The sequence below is a fragment of the Solea senegalensis genome, linkage group LG12 (assembly GCF_019176455.1).
Source record: "Solea senegalensis isolate Sse05_10M linkage group LG12, IFAPA_SoseM_1, whole genome shotgun sequence".
NCBI classification, from domain to species: domain Eukaryota; kingdom Metazoa; phylum Chordata; class Actinopteri; order Pleuronectiformes; family Soleidae; genus Solea; species Solea senegalensis.
In genome coordinates, this window is record NC_058032.1 from 24,557,978 (window position 1) to 24,574,794 (window position 16,817).

The window sequence follows — 16,817 nt, forward strand, 5'->3', positions numbered from 1 at the left end:
AGTAAAACGAGCACCCTATTCAAACACTCCTGTGACGTGATTGGTCCCCCTTAGGGCTCTGTCCTCGTAGTAGCGCCCTGCGATTGGTGGATGAGTCAGCAGCCTTGGATTGGATTGGCTAAGAGGCCCAGAGGGGGCGGGACGCCAAGGTTGGTTACGGAGCAGAAACCGGCAAGCGAGCACCAGCACGTTGTGAAGCCGCTAGTGTGTCTGGCAGCAGCCGCTGAGGTGATTGTCAGAAATCACTCGTTTCTAAATCAACGATCTGTATATTATTTTTTATAATTGACCCACTGGTAAGTTGCTCCGCCTGATAATGTATCAACAATCCATGTAGTAGCTGTGTAATGTGCCTGTTTGACTGCGTTTGTCGGGGGCGAAGTGGGTCAGCTTTTCCGGGGCTACGTCGTTAGCCGCGAGAGCTAACGGAGCTAACAGGGAGAGGTGCTAGCTGTTCCTCTGCTGTGTCGCAGTTATTTTACACGGAATTTCATGTGTTAGGCAACAACGCTATTGTGTTATGTGTGTTATATTTGCTCCGTGATGGTGTAATGTGTGTTAATATACGCAGTTTTACTGTATTTTTTATCGCCGCCATTACAGTCTGGTTTCACTCGGGGCCCACTGGTCGTGACTCCCTCCTTTCCGGTCCTTTCTTTACCGCCTTACCCGCCACATTTAGCACATATGTCATTATATGAACACCCATTGACGCTGATGTTATGTTTCGTACCTTTTCATACGATGGTAGTTGAAATGTGAACATATTACATTGGTAAGGGTTTAACGTAGATGCCGGGCTCCGGCCGGGACACGTGTTGGCGCTGCTCCTTAGACCGAGCTCTATACCCGTCCGTGGGCCCCGTGTGCTGGCTCAGCTGTCGCGGTGTTCGCTGCGCACTGGGCCGGCCACGGTGTCGTCGTGTGTCAGGAGGTTACCTGCTGGGTAGACGGACTGGAACCCCCATCACCACGGCCGTTTTGGACCCGTCGTGGCCGGTGGTGGAGCGTGTGTAGGCCGGTGCCTGGCGGCGTCACTGCGGGCACATCGTGTCCTTTGTCCGCATGCCATGCTCCCACTTTCACACCGGCTGCCGTACTGTAACATTTCCACACACTCGCCTTTGCCTTAAATAGACTTGGACGACCAATTAATGTGGTCAATACTTAATTTTGTTAAAATAAAAGTAAGTATCGAATTAATGGGCGTTGATTCAACATTAACGTGTGTATTTTAAATACAGGTTCTGTAGGGATTTGTGCCATGCTGGTTTTTGGTGTGATACTGTAATCTGATTTGATAACTTGAAAACGAGATTAGATTTGAGACAGAAAATGAGTGAATGTAGCCTGGAGTGTTAAAGGCACATGTTCAGCTCTCTGAACATGTGAAAGAGATTCACTTGCTCATCCAGTTAGTTAATGGTTGTTGCTTGTGTCTCGGTTGGTTAAGTGTGTGTCAGAACAGAACAGATGGCTGCTCTGGGTTGTGCAGACAGGTGTGGCAGACATTTCATTAAACTGCACTTTTATGAATCCATGTTATCCCCCTGAGGTGTGAGTGAAATGCATGATCTACACCAGATAGGTGACAGGAAGTGTTTATATGCCAATTCTTGTGTAGAGTGTGGTTGGTTTACCCATTCAAAAATAAAAGTAGGTTAGTGGAAATGGCTGTTTGGTAGTTTGCGTGGTTTCCTGTTTGATAAACACTGTTTTATCTTGCTTGTTTTGTGGCCATTGGTTCCCCTCACTTTTCCTAATGCATTGTGGGATACTGAGTGTATGACAAAGGATAATGGTGCGTGCCATTTGAAGTCAGAATTCTGTTTTGGATGTTGCTACATTGATTGTGTGCTCTAAATATCACATTATTGGCTTGTATTGCTAACAAAAAGTAAAATGAAACAAAATTTGTATGCTTAAAATCCAGAAAATTAATACTGTTGTTGCTGTTGGAGGCATTCGAAAGCAGTGACTGTACACATTACATTTTTATCCACTGTATTAACCTAACCACATGTCTGATTTTATGGTGCCAGCATTTCACCACGACCCAGAACGATAAATCCTTTTTATACAAGTATAAAAAGTGTTGATAGACATGCGAGTGAAATATTGTGACTATTGTCTCACTCGGTCATGACTGCGTGATTCACCCATCGTTACAGGAATGTGAATTATCCAAAGTGAAACTGCATATTAGGAAACTCAAACTGGTGAACGACAGTTAATTAACCGTCATAAAGTTTCCCCTCACCGATGACGCTGTTGTTGTCCGGCTCTATGGTTACCACAGCAGTTGTCCTAGCAACCAATGATCCACTGGTAGTTTCCTCTCTGTGTAATTTTCCAAGTATATTGTGACCGTTCGTTCCATTGTATTCTGAAGTCAGTTATTTTAGCGTTTTTTTCCCCCCTTCAAAGATGGAATTAAAATAATGTTTCGGGTCGTAAATGTCAAAAATACAGTGAGAGGTATTAAAGTTGCATTCGGTACAAAAGTGGCACCTGAAACAATCTTAATGAGTTATTTTCTTTTTTAATCAGTTTGAAATAGTTCAGGCCTTTAGTCCATGCACAAAATCTGTCATTTGTCAAAGGTTGTGGATTATTACCTTTCTTGTTAGTGACTAATTTATTCTCTTCCTCTTGTTTTCAGACATTTCCAGTTGACCAAAGAAATGGTGATGGAGAAGCCAAGTGCCCAGCTGGTCGGGCGAGAGTTTGTCCGACAGTACTACACACTCCTGAACCAGGCTCCTGACTACCTGCACAGGTACAACCACCGTTTCCAGCTGTAACACTGGTGAAGTTATTGTTTCAACACCATTTTAATATTCATATTGGTTTTATTTGTGCGTGTCTCCGCTCAGGTTCTATGGAAAGAATTCCTCCTACGTGCACGGCGGCCTGGACGGCAACGGCAAAGCAGCCGAGGCCGTTTACGGTCAATCTGTAAGTCTACTTCACGCAGAACACGACATCTTTTTTTAAAAGTCTTTCCACGGTGAAGTGCTTCATTCCACTCCCACACACTGACACGGAGCAGAGAGAACGAAACTAATGTCCTGAAATAAAAGTGGTTTTCCTTGAGTCGTTCTGTCCTTAAAGGACAATAAAGTTCTGCCACCCGTTTACGACGCTCTCGTAAATTTGTCACGCATTCTTCTTTGCAAAGATTAGGACATTTTGTTCATTTCCTGCAGCTGAAAACACTGTGTTTCTTCAACTTTGTCTCTTCTTTTTGTTCTTCCAGGAGATCCATAAGAGGGTGATGGCTCTGAGTTTCCGTGACTGTCACACAAAGATCCGACACGTGGACGCTCACGCCACCCTGAACGAGGGCGTGGTGGTGCAGGTGATGGGCGAGCTGTCCAACAACATGCAGCCCATGAGGAAGTTCATGCAGACGTTTGTTCTGGCGCCCGAGGTTCGTTGTTGTCTTCAAACACAGGTTCAGCTCTGATGCCTCTTTCATTGCATTTATCTCATATATATTCTTTTTCCTTCAGGGTACCGTCGCAAACAAATTCTACGTGCACAACGACGTTTTCCGTTACCAAGACGAGGTGTTCGGCGACTCGGACTCTGAGCCTCCAGAAGGTGAGAGAACGATCTTTGTTTTCTTCTTCCCTGCTGATATAAACCTGTCTATTCTTACTATGACCTATATGAGCAATTTTTCAGCACGTTTTTTTGTCTTTGAACCACTTGCATGACAGTCTTGAGCTGCTGAGGGCGTTATATCCCCAGGATCACGTTTGATGTCTGGGATTCACTTCTTGTTTCTAAGCAGCAGTGAGCAGCAGATCCTGTGTTCATACAAGCTTAAAAATGCCTTTTCTCTGTATGGAGTTTGGTGCGGGGGAGTAAGCAGCTTACAAACTTGGGTTTTTTGATGGATGATGAAGTATAAACAGTTAAAGAGCAGCAAAGAGGTAGCTGTGACGTTCGCTGTCCTGATCACATGTTTTTGTGGTTGATCAGAGTCTGATGACGAGGTGGAGGACATCGAGGAGAGGGTTCCCTCCCCGGACGTCGCTGCAGAGGAATCTGCTCCCTTCTACGACCCGACAGCCTGGTACGAATCATGACTTCTGTCTCTCGTAAAACGTTTTGAGAGCTTTGGCACAAACCAATCCATGGTCACAGGTGACATTCAGGGATTAACTGACCACTTTTATTCATGTGACACAGGGAGAGCATTTAAAATTTACACTGCTACATCACAAGACACAGATTTTCCTTTTCCGTCTCTTTAACTGTGTCGTCCTGGTCTCCTGTAGTCCGGAGCCGGCTGTTCCTGGCGACGACGAGGAAGCGGCGGCGAGTCCTGAACCTGAGCCGGAGGTAGAGAAGGAGGACGAGGCTGTGGCTGTGGAGCTGAAGTCGGAGACGTCTCTGGAGACGCAGACGGATGTGCACGCAGCCGACGACCAGACAGAGAAAAGCCCCGCCTCCGCCCCCCCAACCACAGAAGCGGCCTCTGCGCCCGCTGAACCTGCCCCTGCCGCCCCAGAGGAAAACAGGGTAAGAGAGAAAATCCCTGACGTGATGAAGTCAGAGACACAGTGATGCTGTTCCACAGTAACGTTAAATGTTTCTCCTCCCTCCTCTGCCCTAAAGCCGTTCTCTTGGGCGTCGGTCACCAGTAAGAACCTCCCTCCCAGTGGGGCCGTCCCAGTCTCAGGAATCCCCCCACATGTTGTCAAAGCCACTCCCACAGCACCGGTAGGTGTCTTCACTAAAATCTGTCCCCTTCGCTCTCTCTTTCTGTCTCTCGCTGTTGACTCACAATCATGTGTTGACTGTTTCAGCCCCGGGCAGAGGTGAAGTCAGAGTCTCAGACGGCGACACAGAGACCACAGAGAGACCAGCGGCCGAGGGAACAGAGGCCCGGAGGAGGTCCTCCACCGGTGCACAGAGGACCCAGACCAGGTATGAGCATACTCGCACTGAACAGAGCTGACATGGACTCTTATCTTGGCTTGTTCACGATATTTGTGACTATTTCTGCGATGTTTTAACCTTGAAGAGGGCAGGTCAGAGACAGGGAAGGTGAGGTAACGGGTGTGAGCACAGAGATACACACAGCAATGTGTTTTATAAATAAAAATGAGCTATATTTAGATATAAACTTCTGGCATCTGACAAACTGAGACAGATGAGCCGCAGTCACTCAGCTGTTCATGAATGTTGAATCTGGTCTTTTATTAACAGATGTAAACAGTATCACTGATGTCTCAATGAAGCCATTTTATCGTGTCCTGTCTTCTCAGGCTTTAGTAGTGGTCCGGGGACCGGACCGGTCTGGTCACATGACTTTGATTGGGGCACTACATGTGGAGTTTAAGACCTCTGCGTTTTATGAACATGTTTTTTCAGTGAACCACTTATTTAATGAAGGGGTTTTTGAATTGAATCTGATTTCATGTTCCTGGTATTTTGACCAGAACATCTGATATGATGGAAAGAATCTTATTGTCGTGATGAGACGGATTTACAGTGTTTGCTTTAAGCACAAACTGAGCTCAGATGCATCAAACATTTAACGCTGTGCTGCCCGACCAAACATCAGAAAGCTGTTTTTGTTTGTGTCTCACTCTCCGTTTCACTTTGAAGCACCTTTTGAAAGTCTTCAAAGAGTTTGAACTCGACAAAAAACAAACTCACAAAGCCTGAAATTCTTCTCATAATAACCACAGATAGATAGAATAGAAATAGAACCGTCTGTTTGTAGACATGTTTATTCAGATAACCCTGTGTTGACTCATCCACGTGTTTGTCTTTCAGTGCGAGAGGGCGAGCAGGGCGAGTCCGAGGGTCGCCGCGTCGTCAGGTATCCCGACGCCCACCAGCTCTTCGTGGGCAACGTCCCGCACGACGTGGACAAGAGCGAACTCAAGGAGTTCTTTGAACGTAAGTTTTGCATTTGATATGTCTTTATTTCAAGAAAAAAAGGATTAGTCATCAAATACTCAAATATTTTAGACTTTAAGGCGTGAAATCGAATGTTTAAAATACAGGGTTCACAGCATGAGCAGCCTGTGATGCATTCAAGGAACCTTGTACATCACGATGATGAAATTCTGCCCAAATATCTTGCTCTTCAGATCAGAAACCGTTTGTTTACAGATGTCAAAAACTGTCACATGATTGATTATTTTCATGATTCTTGGAATAATTGGATCAGTTTAGTCCATGAAACGTGTGGAAAATGAAGATAAACTAAAGATATGAGATGTGTTTGTTTTTCCCCACAGAGTTTGGTACAGTCCTGGAGCTGAGGATCAACAGTGGAGGAAAACTCCCAAACTTTGGTTTCGTGGTGTTTGATGACTCTGAACCTGTTCAGAAGATCCTCAGTAACAGGGTAAAAAACAGGTTTTCCTTCTTCAGATTTCCATGTGCTCGCTGAGTCCCTCTGCTGGTGTTTGACGGCACTTACACATGTTTCTTCCCTCGTCTCCTCAGCCCATCAAGTTCAGAGGCGACGTCCGTCTCAACGTGGAGGAGAAGAAGACTCGCTCGGCCAGGGAGGGCGACCGGCGGGACACGAGGCCCCGGGGTCCCGGAGGTCCCGGCGGCCCCCGGGAGCGAATTGGAGGCGGCGGTGGTGGCGGTCGCGGAGGCCCGCCCACTCGGGGCGGTGTGGCACAGAAACCCAGCTTTGGCTCTGGACGCGGCGCCGGCCCCAACGACGGCCGCTACTCTGCCCAGCGTCAGTGAAATTCCCCGCGACTTAGATTATACTGTTTGGATTCTATTTACTTGAGTGGTCATCGATTCTTATTTTTTACTGCAGCAGGAACAAAATTGGTCCAAAAAAAAAACCCCACCCTTAAATTTAAATGGAAAAAAAAAGCCCTTTACTTAGGAGCAGAAATGGTAGGAAGTGAGACTTCGCTTCCTGCCGCTTCTTCCTCCTCGATGCGGGGTTTCTGTGCGCGTACGTGACGCAGGTTTGGTCGAGAGCTTGCGTCGTTTCCTGCTGAACAGTCCTAACGTCTGTCTCTCACCGAAATGGCTGCCTCCACCTCCTCCACCACCTCGTTCTTCTTTCTCACCTGCTGCTTCTGAGGAATCCACCCCTCCCTCCCTCCCTCCCATCACCATCATGTATTACCTGGACTTTATTTTGTCATTTTTATTATTTTCATGCTGAACTTGAAAACAAATCAAACACACCACACTCACTCACACCACGACATGAAAAAGGGTAAATACTACTTGAATTGGGGATTTAAAAACCCAGACGTTTGTTTTTTTGTTTTTTTTTTTCCGCGTTCTCTCTCCCTGTTTCTTAAAGGAACGTGTACTTTACTGCTTGGGCAATCCTGTGTATTGCTGACACCGTTGTTGTATCTAGCGATGGATCCGTCTTTATCTTTTTATTCTATCAGGTCAAGAGCTGAACTGTAGTGGTTTTTATTTTGAGTCATGGATGTTTTTGGCTTCCGTCGTCTGTCGTCGTCGTCGTGCGTGGATTCATAAATGGATGCGTCCGGAACGGTGCATGTCTCAAGAAAACAAACAAAAACACAACAAAAAAACAAACTCCTGTTAGGCTTCTTCTACCGATGCACTTCATTTTGTCATCATGTCTAAAAAATGAGAGCTCACCTGCCGATGAGAGAACTAAATTAAAAGTGATTTACTGTTTTAAACCTTTGGTCTGGTGGTGTTTTCATGGTCTGTCTTTAAATCTCATCTGAAAGGTTGTGATATTTCAAAGTAAAGTGTTTTGACACAGGGCTGCAACAGTTTTTTTTAAATGTTAAAATCCCATTTCTGTGATTTTTCAGCATGAATGTCAATATTTTCTGGTTTCTTTGCGCCTTATAAACAAAGAAATCAATAAAACAAGTCATTTTTGGTTTGTGGACAATAGAAGACTTTCAAGATCGTCAATTCCCGGTTTGGGCATTTTCTTTTTTTTACAAAACAAGTTGAGGTCTATGTACAAGACATTTCAGAGCATATCTTGGTGGTTTGGGGAAACAATATTTTATGGACTAAACACTAACAGTTAAATTGATAATGAAAATAATTGGTCAGTTGCAGCCCTGTTTCGATGTAAATTTCACAATAAAACCATTCGACGCAAAAACAAATCTATACATTAAAAAATCTCCAAAAAATAAGTAACTAACATGCACAACTGTATTTTAATGCTGAATAAAATACATTTAATGTGATTATTATAATTGATCGTTACAGAAAATATATATATGGACCGTGGGCCACGAGTTTGAGACCTGACACCAAAGTTTGTGAACTGTAACTCGTACATTCTCGTCACACTTGGATTCCTTTTCCTGAAAGAAATTGAATTTTGTGTCCCTCGTTGCTCACACTCTCCCACACCAAACCCCATAGAGAAAACCAGTGATTTTAACATCACAGCACACAGGAGTTGCTGATCCACTGCTGCCTCTGTCAGTAAATTTAAATCGGTTATTTTAGTGAATTCGGCATTTGAAATCCTTTTTTTCAGATTTACCTCAGTGACACAAAGTGACCACACGAGGCAGCAGTAGACCTGCAGCTCCTGTGTTCCCGCGAGCTAAAATCACGGATTTTCTGTATGGAGTTTGGTTTGCAGGATTGAGCGGTTTACACGCTGAAGTAGTGAGATTAAATAATGGAAGACGTAAAATAAGGGTTTTCTAGTCTTGAACTGGCAGCCATGTTTCACTGTAGAGTGAGCACAGAGGCCAGGAGGGGGCGCACAACTCAAGTCTTTATGCCTGATTATTATATTATTATATATTATAGTTATTTACGATGACCAATGTCTGTTAAAGAGACATGTTTCAGTTGTTTCTGTCATGTTAAAGTCCTGTTGGAGGAACTCATGTCAAATATATGAAGACTTACATTTAACAAGAATCAGAGTAATATTTTTGTTAAATAAGAATGTATTGCCTTTTCATTAAAAGAGTTCCTGTTCTCTTCATTGTCTATTCACATGTTGAATATCTGACATGGAAGTGATTAGTAAGCATGTATGATCAGACAAAATGACCAACCAAAAAGGTCAGCTTTGATCACGTCTGGATTTTTAAAGTGTCTTTGCTTTGAATATTATTGGATGCACACACACACACACACACACACACACAGACTGAATATCATGTTCTATTGACAAATAAAAGACTGATGAACGTGTGAGTTGTGTTATTGAGGTGACGGGGCACAGGTTGGTTGGGTGAAATATGTACTCATATAATTGACTTTAATTCAGTGCATTTATCTAATCACACCATCTTTTGGACTTATTTACCTTTTAAGGCTGAAGATACTTAAGATAATTTGAAGATTTGAGTTTCAAGGAAACTTAAGTGCCATTTTCTTGCTGCATCGGCACATCATTTAACTTTGAAACAAGCAATTTTCCCCTAATAGTGGTTATATTTTCTGTTTTTTTTAGAGGCATGTTTTGCAGTGTGGTAAATCATTTTTCAAATAGTTTTTCTCTTCATAGCTTCATGTACTACTTACATATAAAGGATCGATAGAACAGTTTCTTTTACTAATTTAGAGATTAATGTGTTTTCAGACAGTGGATCTGAGAAACACGTCTCATCGTCTCATCGTCTCGTTCCCACAACAACAGGACGACGTCGGGTTTAAATAAAATTGACAAAAAGTCGATGTCAAAGTCACTTCCTTTAAAGAAAATAAAAGCCCTGCACTGATCTTTACTGTGTTTCTGTCAGTAAGTTTCATCAACTACATAAATAAAATTATCTGAATTAAACAAACACAGAAGAATCTTAATGATTTTAACTTTATTCTACATTTATACAAGTGAGAAAAAAATGGGTGAAACTGCCCTTTAAAGGGAAGTTAATGCTCTGAATATATATTATATACATGCAGTGTTTGTTTTATATTATTGCGAACAGATATCAGATATCATAGACCTTTGACGTGAGGACGATCAAAGTCCTTGCGTCTTTCTTGTCTCTGTGACGTCACATGGTTTGACATCAAAGACCAAGCGTCTTTCATGTTTTTGCCACAAGGTGAACATTAGACAACATTAGTGAGCGTCAGTGGACACAAGAGGACGACAAGAGCGAGGACGACAGTGTGTTAGAGACGCTTTTTTTTACAACTTTTGTCATGTGACCTGGAGAAATGGGACTGAGAACTTTAAAGCTGTGATTGAGTCAAACTGTAGAGGGCGGTATAATTCACCTCAGCACTCATTCTGACCATTCTGCTGGAAATTAGTCAAAGAAGAAGAAGAAGACGCGCAAAGGAGCGACGATAAATCCATCAACCGGCTGTAAAGAGGCAGCAGAGATCTTTTCTGTGAGTAAAACACTAATTTACAACAACATTAATGTGTGGTATTTTATTTTGAAGGCAAACACAAAGAAACACAAAGAAAGAAACAATGTATTTTCACAATAAAAGGCGGCAGACAATTCAAAATCCAGTATAAACAGTTATGAAATGTCTTTTTCCACCCAACTTCCTATTTCTCTCCTAACATTTAAAATTGGGCTGCAGCTAGCGATTATTTTCATAATCGATTAATTGATAGTACTTGTTTGGTTCAGAAAATATTGAAAAATGTTGATCTGTATTTTCAAAACCTTGAAATGTCTTGTTTTGTATCAAAATAGTTGACAAATCATTTAATAAATCGATAAATCGAGTAATTGTTTCAGCCCTAATTTAAATTACATACGTTTTCCCCAAATCCTTTAGCCCTAAATTCTTTCCTAGCAAATATAATATTTCATATTTTTTATGGTGTTTTGTGTAGACCTGCAACGAGTCATCAGTTTCTGCTTCTTAAATGTGAATATTTTCTGCCTTCTTTGCTCCGTGCAAGAAATAAATCATGGAAATGGGTTCATTTTGGTTTGTGGACCAAATCGATTCATGCGTTATAAAGTGAATATTGGTCGAAATCTCTTTCAGAAACGTCGCAATTACACATTTGAACCCAAATAGAAAAGACGTGAATAGTTATTTTTCTCATTTCTTCTCTTGTTTTCAGACATTTTTCCAGTTGACCAAAGAAATGGTGATGGAGAAGCCGAGTGCGCAGCTGGTCGGGCTAGAGTTTGTCCGACAGTATTACACACTCCTGAACCAGGCTCCTGACTACCTGCACAGGTACAAACACATTTACACTCTTTATTAACACTGGTGCAGTTAACGTAGATTTAAACACACGATATTAATATTCAAACGTCGTGTGTTTGTGTTTCTGCTCAGGTTTTATGTGCAGAACTCCTCGTACGTGCACGGCGGCCTGGACGGCAGCGGCAAACCGGTCGACGCCGTTTACGGACAATCTGTGAGTCGACTTCAGCCAGAAAACGACAACGTTTAATAAATGACAAATTAGAGCTGAAGATGTCGTAATTTTAAACTTCTATCTGACAAAATGTAACTGTATAACGATCACGACTTCAGTAACAACACCAACGTTCTGTCTCTCCAAGATTTCTAGCCTAGCTTAATTTGACATTTCTGTCTCTGGTTTGTCTTTTCTACTGTATTATCACAGATACAGTATTTTTTATTGAAAATAATGTGTAAACTAAATATTTAATATATGACACAGGTCATAAAAAACACAGAAATTATTAAATTATTAAAAATAACTACTACTACTTCCAATACACTGCAAAAAATGCCTCCAAAAAAAACAAGAAGAAAACATCAAGTTTTCAAAAAAATAAATAAAGAAATAAGTCAAATTATCTTAAGAATCTTCAGCCTTAGATAAATGCACTGAATTCAAGTCGAGTACACTGGTCCATATTTTCATTTTTTGCAGTGTAGATACAGAAAAATGACAAATATCAAAATCCAAACAATTACATTTTCTGTCCTTTTACTAGAATGAATTGCAATGTTTTCATTATATCGTGTGTAAAAGCTTCATTACTCCATTTCTATTCATTACTTTGTAAAAATTGAACTGAAGCTCGACTTTAAGAAATAAGCATAGCAAATAAAAATACACAATGTCTTTCAGAATGTGACAAATTGGTTATTTTCCCCAAATTGTTCGGATTATATGTCAAATGACTCTGTAATAAACTCAGGTTTTTTCAGCTCCAATCAGCAATTATGTAAAAGATAACAAACAAATATGTGTGAATGTGTAATTTTTACTAACTTATTATTATTATTATAATTATTATTAACAATAACTCCAAGAATTAGGGCTAAAGATCCAATTTTATCTGGGGTGTTTTTGAGCAAACTTGGCGTTCATGTCGGGATCTGACCCAGTTTCAGGTCGAACCGATGAATTTTTGCAGGGATTATAAATTACAAACACATGTAGCCAAGCCCGCTCCTTTGATCTGTATGTGGGTTACCATGGCAACTGGCAAAATGTATTTATCCCCGTCATTTTTTTTAGAGCCAAGCCTAGCACAATATTATAATCTTTAAAGCTGCTCACTGCACCACCTACTGGCAACAGGAAATACAGCTTAAAATAACAAACACATTTGCTACATACACTCTTACAGAAAGTATTGGTGGCCTCTCTTTAGCGCCACAGAGTGGTCATTATGGTCAATGTTCAGTGCTGCGTCCTTTGTTTAAGTTGTCTTTCAAGACGTTTTTCACAATAAAAGGAAATTCCTGCAGTCGTGATAATAATTAAACAAAGACAGTGAGGAAACATCTTCTGAAAAACGTTGATTTCAGTTTCAGAGGTAGAATTTGTCTCTGCTCTGGTTTCCTCTTTATTTTTCTTCCTTCAGGAGATCCATAAGAGGGTGATGGCGCTGAGTTTCCGCGACTGTCACGCTAAGATCCGACACGTGGACGCTCACGCCACCCTGAGCGAGGGCGTGGTGGTGCAGGTGATGGGCGAGCTGTCCAACAACATGCAGCCCATGAGGAAGTTCATGCAGACGTTTGTTCTGGCGCCCGAGGTTCGTCGCCGCCTTCAAACAACACAGATTCAAAACTCTTTGCCCGTTTTTATCTGATGTGTATTTTCATTTCTTTTTTCCAGCACGGCAGTGACGAGAACAAGTTCTACGTCCACAATGACGTGTTTCGTTACCAAGACGAGGTGTTCGGCGACTCTGACTCTGAGCCTCCAGAAGGTGAGAGAACATCTTTTCTCCAAGCTTTGATTTGTTCTCTGCTGATTCAATCAAAAATAATAGTTTTATTTCAAAATTAAAAAGCCTTTTTCCAACAAATAAATGTCTTATTGTCTTTATTGTTTGTAAACTGCTCTCTCTCCCTCTGCACCAAACCCCATCGTTGATCCACTGCTGCTTCCATCACTAAGATCAAATGTGATATTTTGTGACTTTGGTGTTTGAAATCCTTTCTTCAGATTTACCTCAGTGACACAAACTGACCACACGAGGCAGTAGCAGACCAGCAGCTCCTGTGTTCCTATGAGCTAAAAATGTTCATTTTCCCTATGGGCTTTGGTGTGGGAGAGTGAGGAGCGTAAAATCTCAGTTTTTCTAATGGAAAGTGCTGTTTAAATCCCCTTAAGAGCAGTAAATAGGTGAATGAGACGTTCATTGTCCATCGTTCATTGTGTGTTCATGTGGTTGATCAGAGTCTGAAGATGAGGTGGAGGAGATCGAGGAGAGCGCTCCCTCTGCTCCCATCTACGACCCGACAGCCCGGTATGAACCACAACTTCTATGTCTCACAAAAACTTTAAATGTGATTTAAGACCCAAATCTTCTCACTTAAACTTCATCACATGAGGCTTCAAGTGTTTGTTGAAGCAAGATTTGAACTACAAGAAAAGTTTTTAAAACTTATTGTATTACTGAACACTGAATTCATGTGGACAAAAAGTCAAAAAAATTTTTGTTCTGGTCTCCTGTAGCTCAGAGCCGGCTGTTCCTGATGACGAGCAGGAAGCGGCAGAACCTGAGGCGGCGGAGGAGGTCCAGGCTGTGGCTGTGGAGCTGGAGATGCAAACAGCCGGCGACCAGACTGAGAAAAGCTCCGCCTCCGTCCCATTGACCAGAAAAGCTGTCTCTGTGCCCGCTGAACCCGCTCCAGAACAAAACAGGGTAAGAGTGAAACACTGAGACGAGGAACTCAGAAACACAGTGATGCTGTTCCACAGTGACTTCAAATGTTTCTCCTCCCTCTTCTGTCTTACAGCCAGTCTCCTGGGCAACAGTCGCCAGTAAAAACCTCCCTCCCAAAGGGGCCGGCTCAGTCTCGAGAATCCCCCCACTTGTTGTCAAATCCTCTCCCACAGCACTGGTAGGTGTCTTCTAAAGTCTGTCCATCTCCATTTCTGTTTGTGTTTCCTTACAAACGTGTGCTGGCTGTTTTAGCCCCGGGCAGAAGTGAAGCAAGAGTCTCAGACAGCGACACAGAGACCGCAGAGAGACCAGCGGCCGAGGGAACAGAGGCCTGGAGGAGGTCTTCCATCGGTGCACAGAGGACCCAGACCAGGTACGCAGGACATCCTGCCGTGAACATGATGCTGAGTCAGTCGACTCATTCCTGTGTTGACCCGTCGTTTGTGTTTCAGTGCGTGAAGGTGAGCATGGCGAGCCTGAGGGTCGCCGGGTGGTCAGGTATCCTGACACCCACCAGCTGTTTGTGGGCAACGTTCCGCACGATTTGGACAAGAGCGAACTAAGAGAGTTCTTTGAACGTAAGTCGGATTTGTGACGTTTTCATTGAGGCAAAGAAACCGGAGAACATTCACATGTAAAAAGCTGAAATCACAACTTAAACTCTCGTGGTGTAATTGAAGTCTGGTTCCCCCTTTTAAACCCTAGAGTTTGGTACAGTCCTGGAGCTGAGGATCAACAACGGAGGAAAACTACCAAACTTTGCCTTTGTGGTTTTTGACAACTCTGAACCGGTTCAGAAAATCCTCAGCAATCGGGTAAGATGATATTTTGTTCCATTGTTATACACTCACCGCATCCCTCTGCTGGTATTTGATTCTTTTTTTTTCTTTGTCTCCTCAGCCCATCAAGTTCAGAGGCAACATCCGTCTTAACGTGGAGGAGAAGAAGACTCATTTAGTCAGGGACGGTGACCAGCGGGACACAAGGTATCGGGGTTCTGGTGGTCCCAGCGGTGATGGTCGTGGAGGACTGACCACCCGAGCAGGTATGGCACAGAAACCCAGCCTTGTATCGCACATACCAGGTCTGTTCTGGACTTGATCGACCTGAATCGGCTGCCCGAGGGCAGCATGTTGAGATGGGTCTTTCCGTATTTCCTCGGGTCTTATGAGGCAGCGGGAATTGTACAGATCTTCTAGAAAAGGAAGAGGACATCCGATGATCTTGTAAACAGACACAAGCAGTTCGAGGTGGTTCTTCCTGAGGATCCTCAGGAAATCTCCTAGCCTTCTTTGACACCTGTGTCGTGTTACTGCTCCAGATCAGGTCCTCCTCTTTGAGCACCTCCAGGGAAACCAAAATCCTGAGACCCTCTCCACATAATCCACGCTGATGAGGATGGGCTGAACGCGCAAAGTCAATGATCGTTCCTTAGTCTTAGTTGTTGAAAACCAGGTTGTTGTTTCTGCTAAATCTCATCCAGAGAACCAGAGATGAGCCCTACTATAGTGGTGTCATCTGCATATTGAATGATTCACTTTTAGTCGTTCCCTCAGCAGATGCTGGTCCTGCACTAGTAAAAAATTCAAAAATTTCCTCCGTTGACCCATCGACTCTTTTGTGTTTCAGTGCGAGAAGGTGAGCAGGGCGAGGCCGAGGGTCGCAGGGGGGTCAGGTATCCCGACGCTCACCAGCTGTTTGTGGGCAACGTCCCGCACGACGTCGAGAAGAACGAACTCAGGGAGTTCTTTGAACGTAAGAACACTGCAAGTCTTTGATTTATGTGTCTCAAAGGTGGTGTAAACTAAAATAAACTCGTTTTCCCCCTTTTTCCACAGAGTTTGGTACGGTCCTTGAGCTGAGGATCAACAGCGGAGGAAAACTCCCAAACTTTGGTTTTGTGGTGTTTGATGACTCTGAAACTGTCGAGGAAATCCTCAACAACAGGGTAAGAAGATGTTTTCACACTCATTGTGCTCACTGTGTGCCTCTGCTAGGATTTGACGGCACTTGCACGTTTGTTCTGTTCACAGATTTTGGATTTGGTCAAATAAATACAAAATAAAAAATAAAAAGATGAATGTGACCCCTTTGTTCCCCGTTCAGCCCATCAGGTTCAGAGGCAACATCCGGCTTAACGTGGAGGAGAAGAAGACCCACTTGCCCAGAGAGGGCGAACGGCGTGACGTGAGGCCCCGGGGTCCTGGGAGCCCCAGCAGCCCCAGGGAGCGAATAGGAGGGGGCGGAGCCAAACCCAGCTTTAGCTCCAGTGATGGCCGCTACGCTGCTCAGCGTCAGTGAGACATTCTGGGTGTAAATTATACCGTTTAAATTGATAATTTGGTCCAAAAACCCTTTAATTGGGAACAGAATTAGTAGGAATTGTTGATTTTAAGTTGGAGCCGTCAATAGACTCACTTCCTGCTTGTTCTTGGCTATAAAAAGTGTATGACAATTAGGTTTTAAATTATGTAGCTTCATTCTCTGCACTGAGACAGTGGGGGCGTGGCCTCTACAGTCATTACACACACACACTTGCACTATTCTGGTCTACCTGCCCAAGTGGAGACCGCGACGTCACGGTTCGTCAGTGTTTGTACAGATGTTTAAACGCTCCAATTACATGTAAAGAAGCAACATTTTCAGCATTTTTTTTGGCAGTTTAACGACATAATGTATATAAAGAGAGAGGTGGCTTAGTTACAGTCCTGCTCTCTGTCTCCCTCTGTCTGTATCAGTGGTAGTGCA

General features: G+C 43.1%; 2 protein-coding genes across 2 annotated transcripts; both read left to right on the forward strand.

Moving 5' to 3' along the window:
* Window positions 1–168: 168 nt before the first annotated feature.
* Window positions 169–7,670, forward strand: LOC122778694 (ras GTPase-activating protein-binding protein 1-like). Its single transcript, XM_044040775.1, has 12 exons — window positions 169–296; window positions 2,663–2,779; window positions 2,877–2,958; window positions 3,260–3,433; window positions 3,516–3,606; window positions 3,991–4,084; window positions 4,290–4,533; window positions 4,630–4,734; window positions 4,821–4,941; window positions 5,797–5,922; window positions 6,267–6,376; window positions 6,478–7,670. Exons 2-12 carry the CDS (start codon window positions 2,685–2,687, stop codon window positions 6,730–6,732), a joined length of 1,497 nt encoding a protein of 498 aa, XP_043896710.1. The 5' UTR covers window positions 169–296; window positions 2,663–2,684; the 3' UTR covers window positions 6,733–7,670.
* Window positions 7,671–11,047: 3,377 nt separating this feature from the next.
* On the forward strand, window positions 11,048–16,370 carry LOC122778843 (ras GTPase-activating protein-binding protein 1-like). Its single transcript, XM_044040947.1, has 11 exons — window positions 11,048–11,142; window positions 11,245–11,326; window positions 12,756–12,929; window positions 13,013–13,106; window positions 13,580–13,649; window positions 13,859–14,048; window positions 14,143–14,247; window positions 14,322–14,442; window positions 15,699–15,824; window positions 15,908–16,017; window positions 16,176–16,370. Exons 1-11 carry the CDS (start codon window positions 11,048–11,050, stop codon window positions 16,368–16,370), a joined length of 1,362 nt encoding a protein of 453 aa, XP_043896882.1.
* Window positions 16,371–16,817: the final 447 nt, after the last annotated feature.

Excerpts from the sequence above, each read along its gene's own strand:
- LOC122778694 (XM_044040775.1), top strand. The coding sequence starts at position 2,685 with ATGGTGATGGAGAAGCCAAGTGCCCAGCTGGTCGGGCGAGAGTTTGTC. Across the intron at positions 3,434-3,515 it reads CGTTTGTTCTGGCGCCCGAG|GGTACCGTCGCAAACAAATT; the intron begins GTTCGTTGTTGT and ends TTTTTCCTTCAG. Across the intron at positions 4,942-5,796 it reads GCACAGAGGACCCAGACCAG|TGCGAGAGGGCGAGCAGGGC; the intron begins GTATGAGCATAC and ends TTTGTCTTTCAG.
- LOC122778843 (XM_044040947.1), top strand. The coding sequence starts at position 11,048 with ATGGTGATGGAGAAGCCGAGTGCGCAGCTGGTCGGGCTAGAGTTTGTC. Across the intron at positions 11,143-11,244 it reads GCTCCTGACTACCTGCACAG|GTTTTATGTGCAGAACTCCT; the intron begins GTACAAACACAT and ends GTTTCTGCTCAG. Across the intron at positions 12,930-13,012 it reads CGTTTGTTCTGGCGCCCGAG|CACGGCAGTGACGAGAACAA; the intron begins GTTCGTCGCCGC and ends TCTTTTTTCCAG.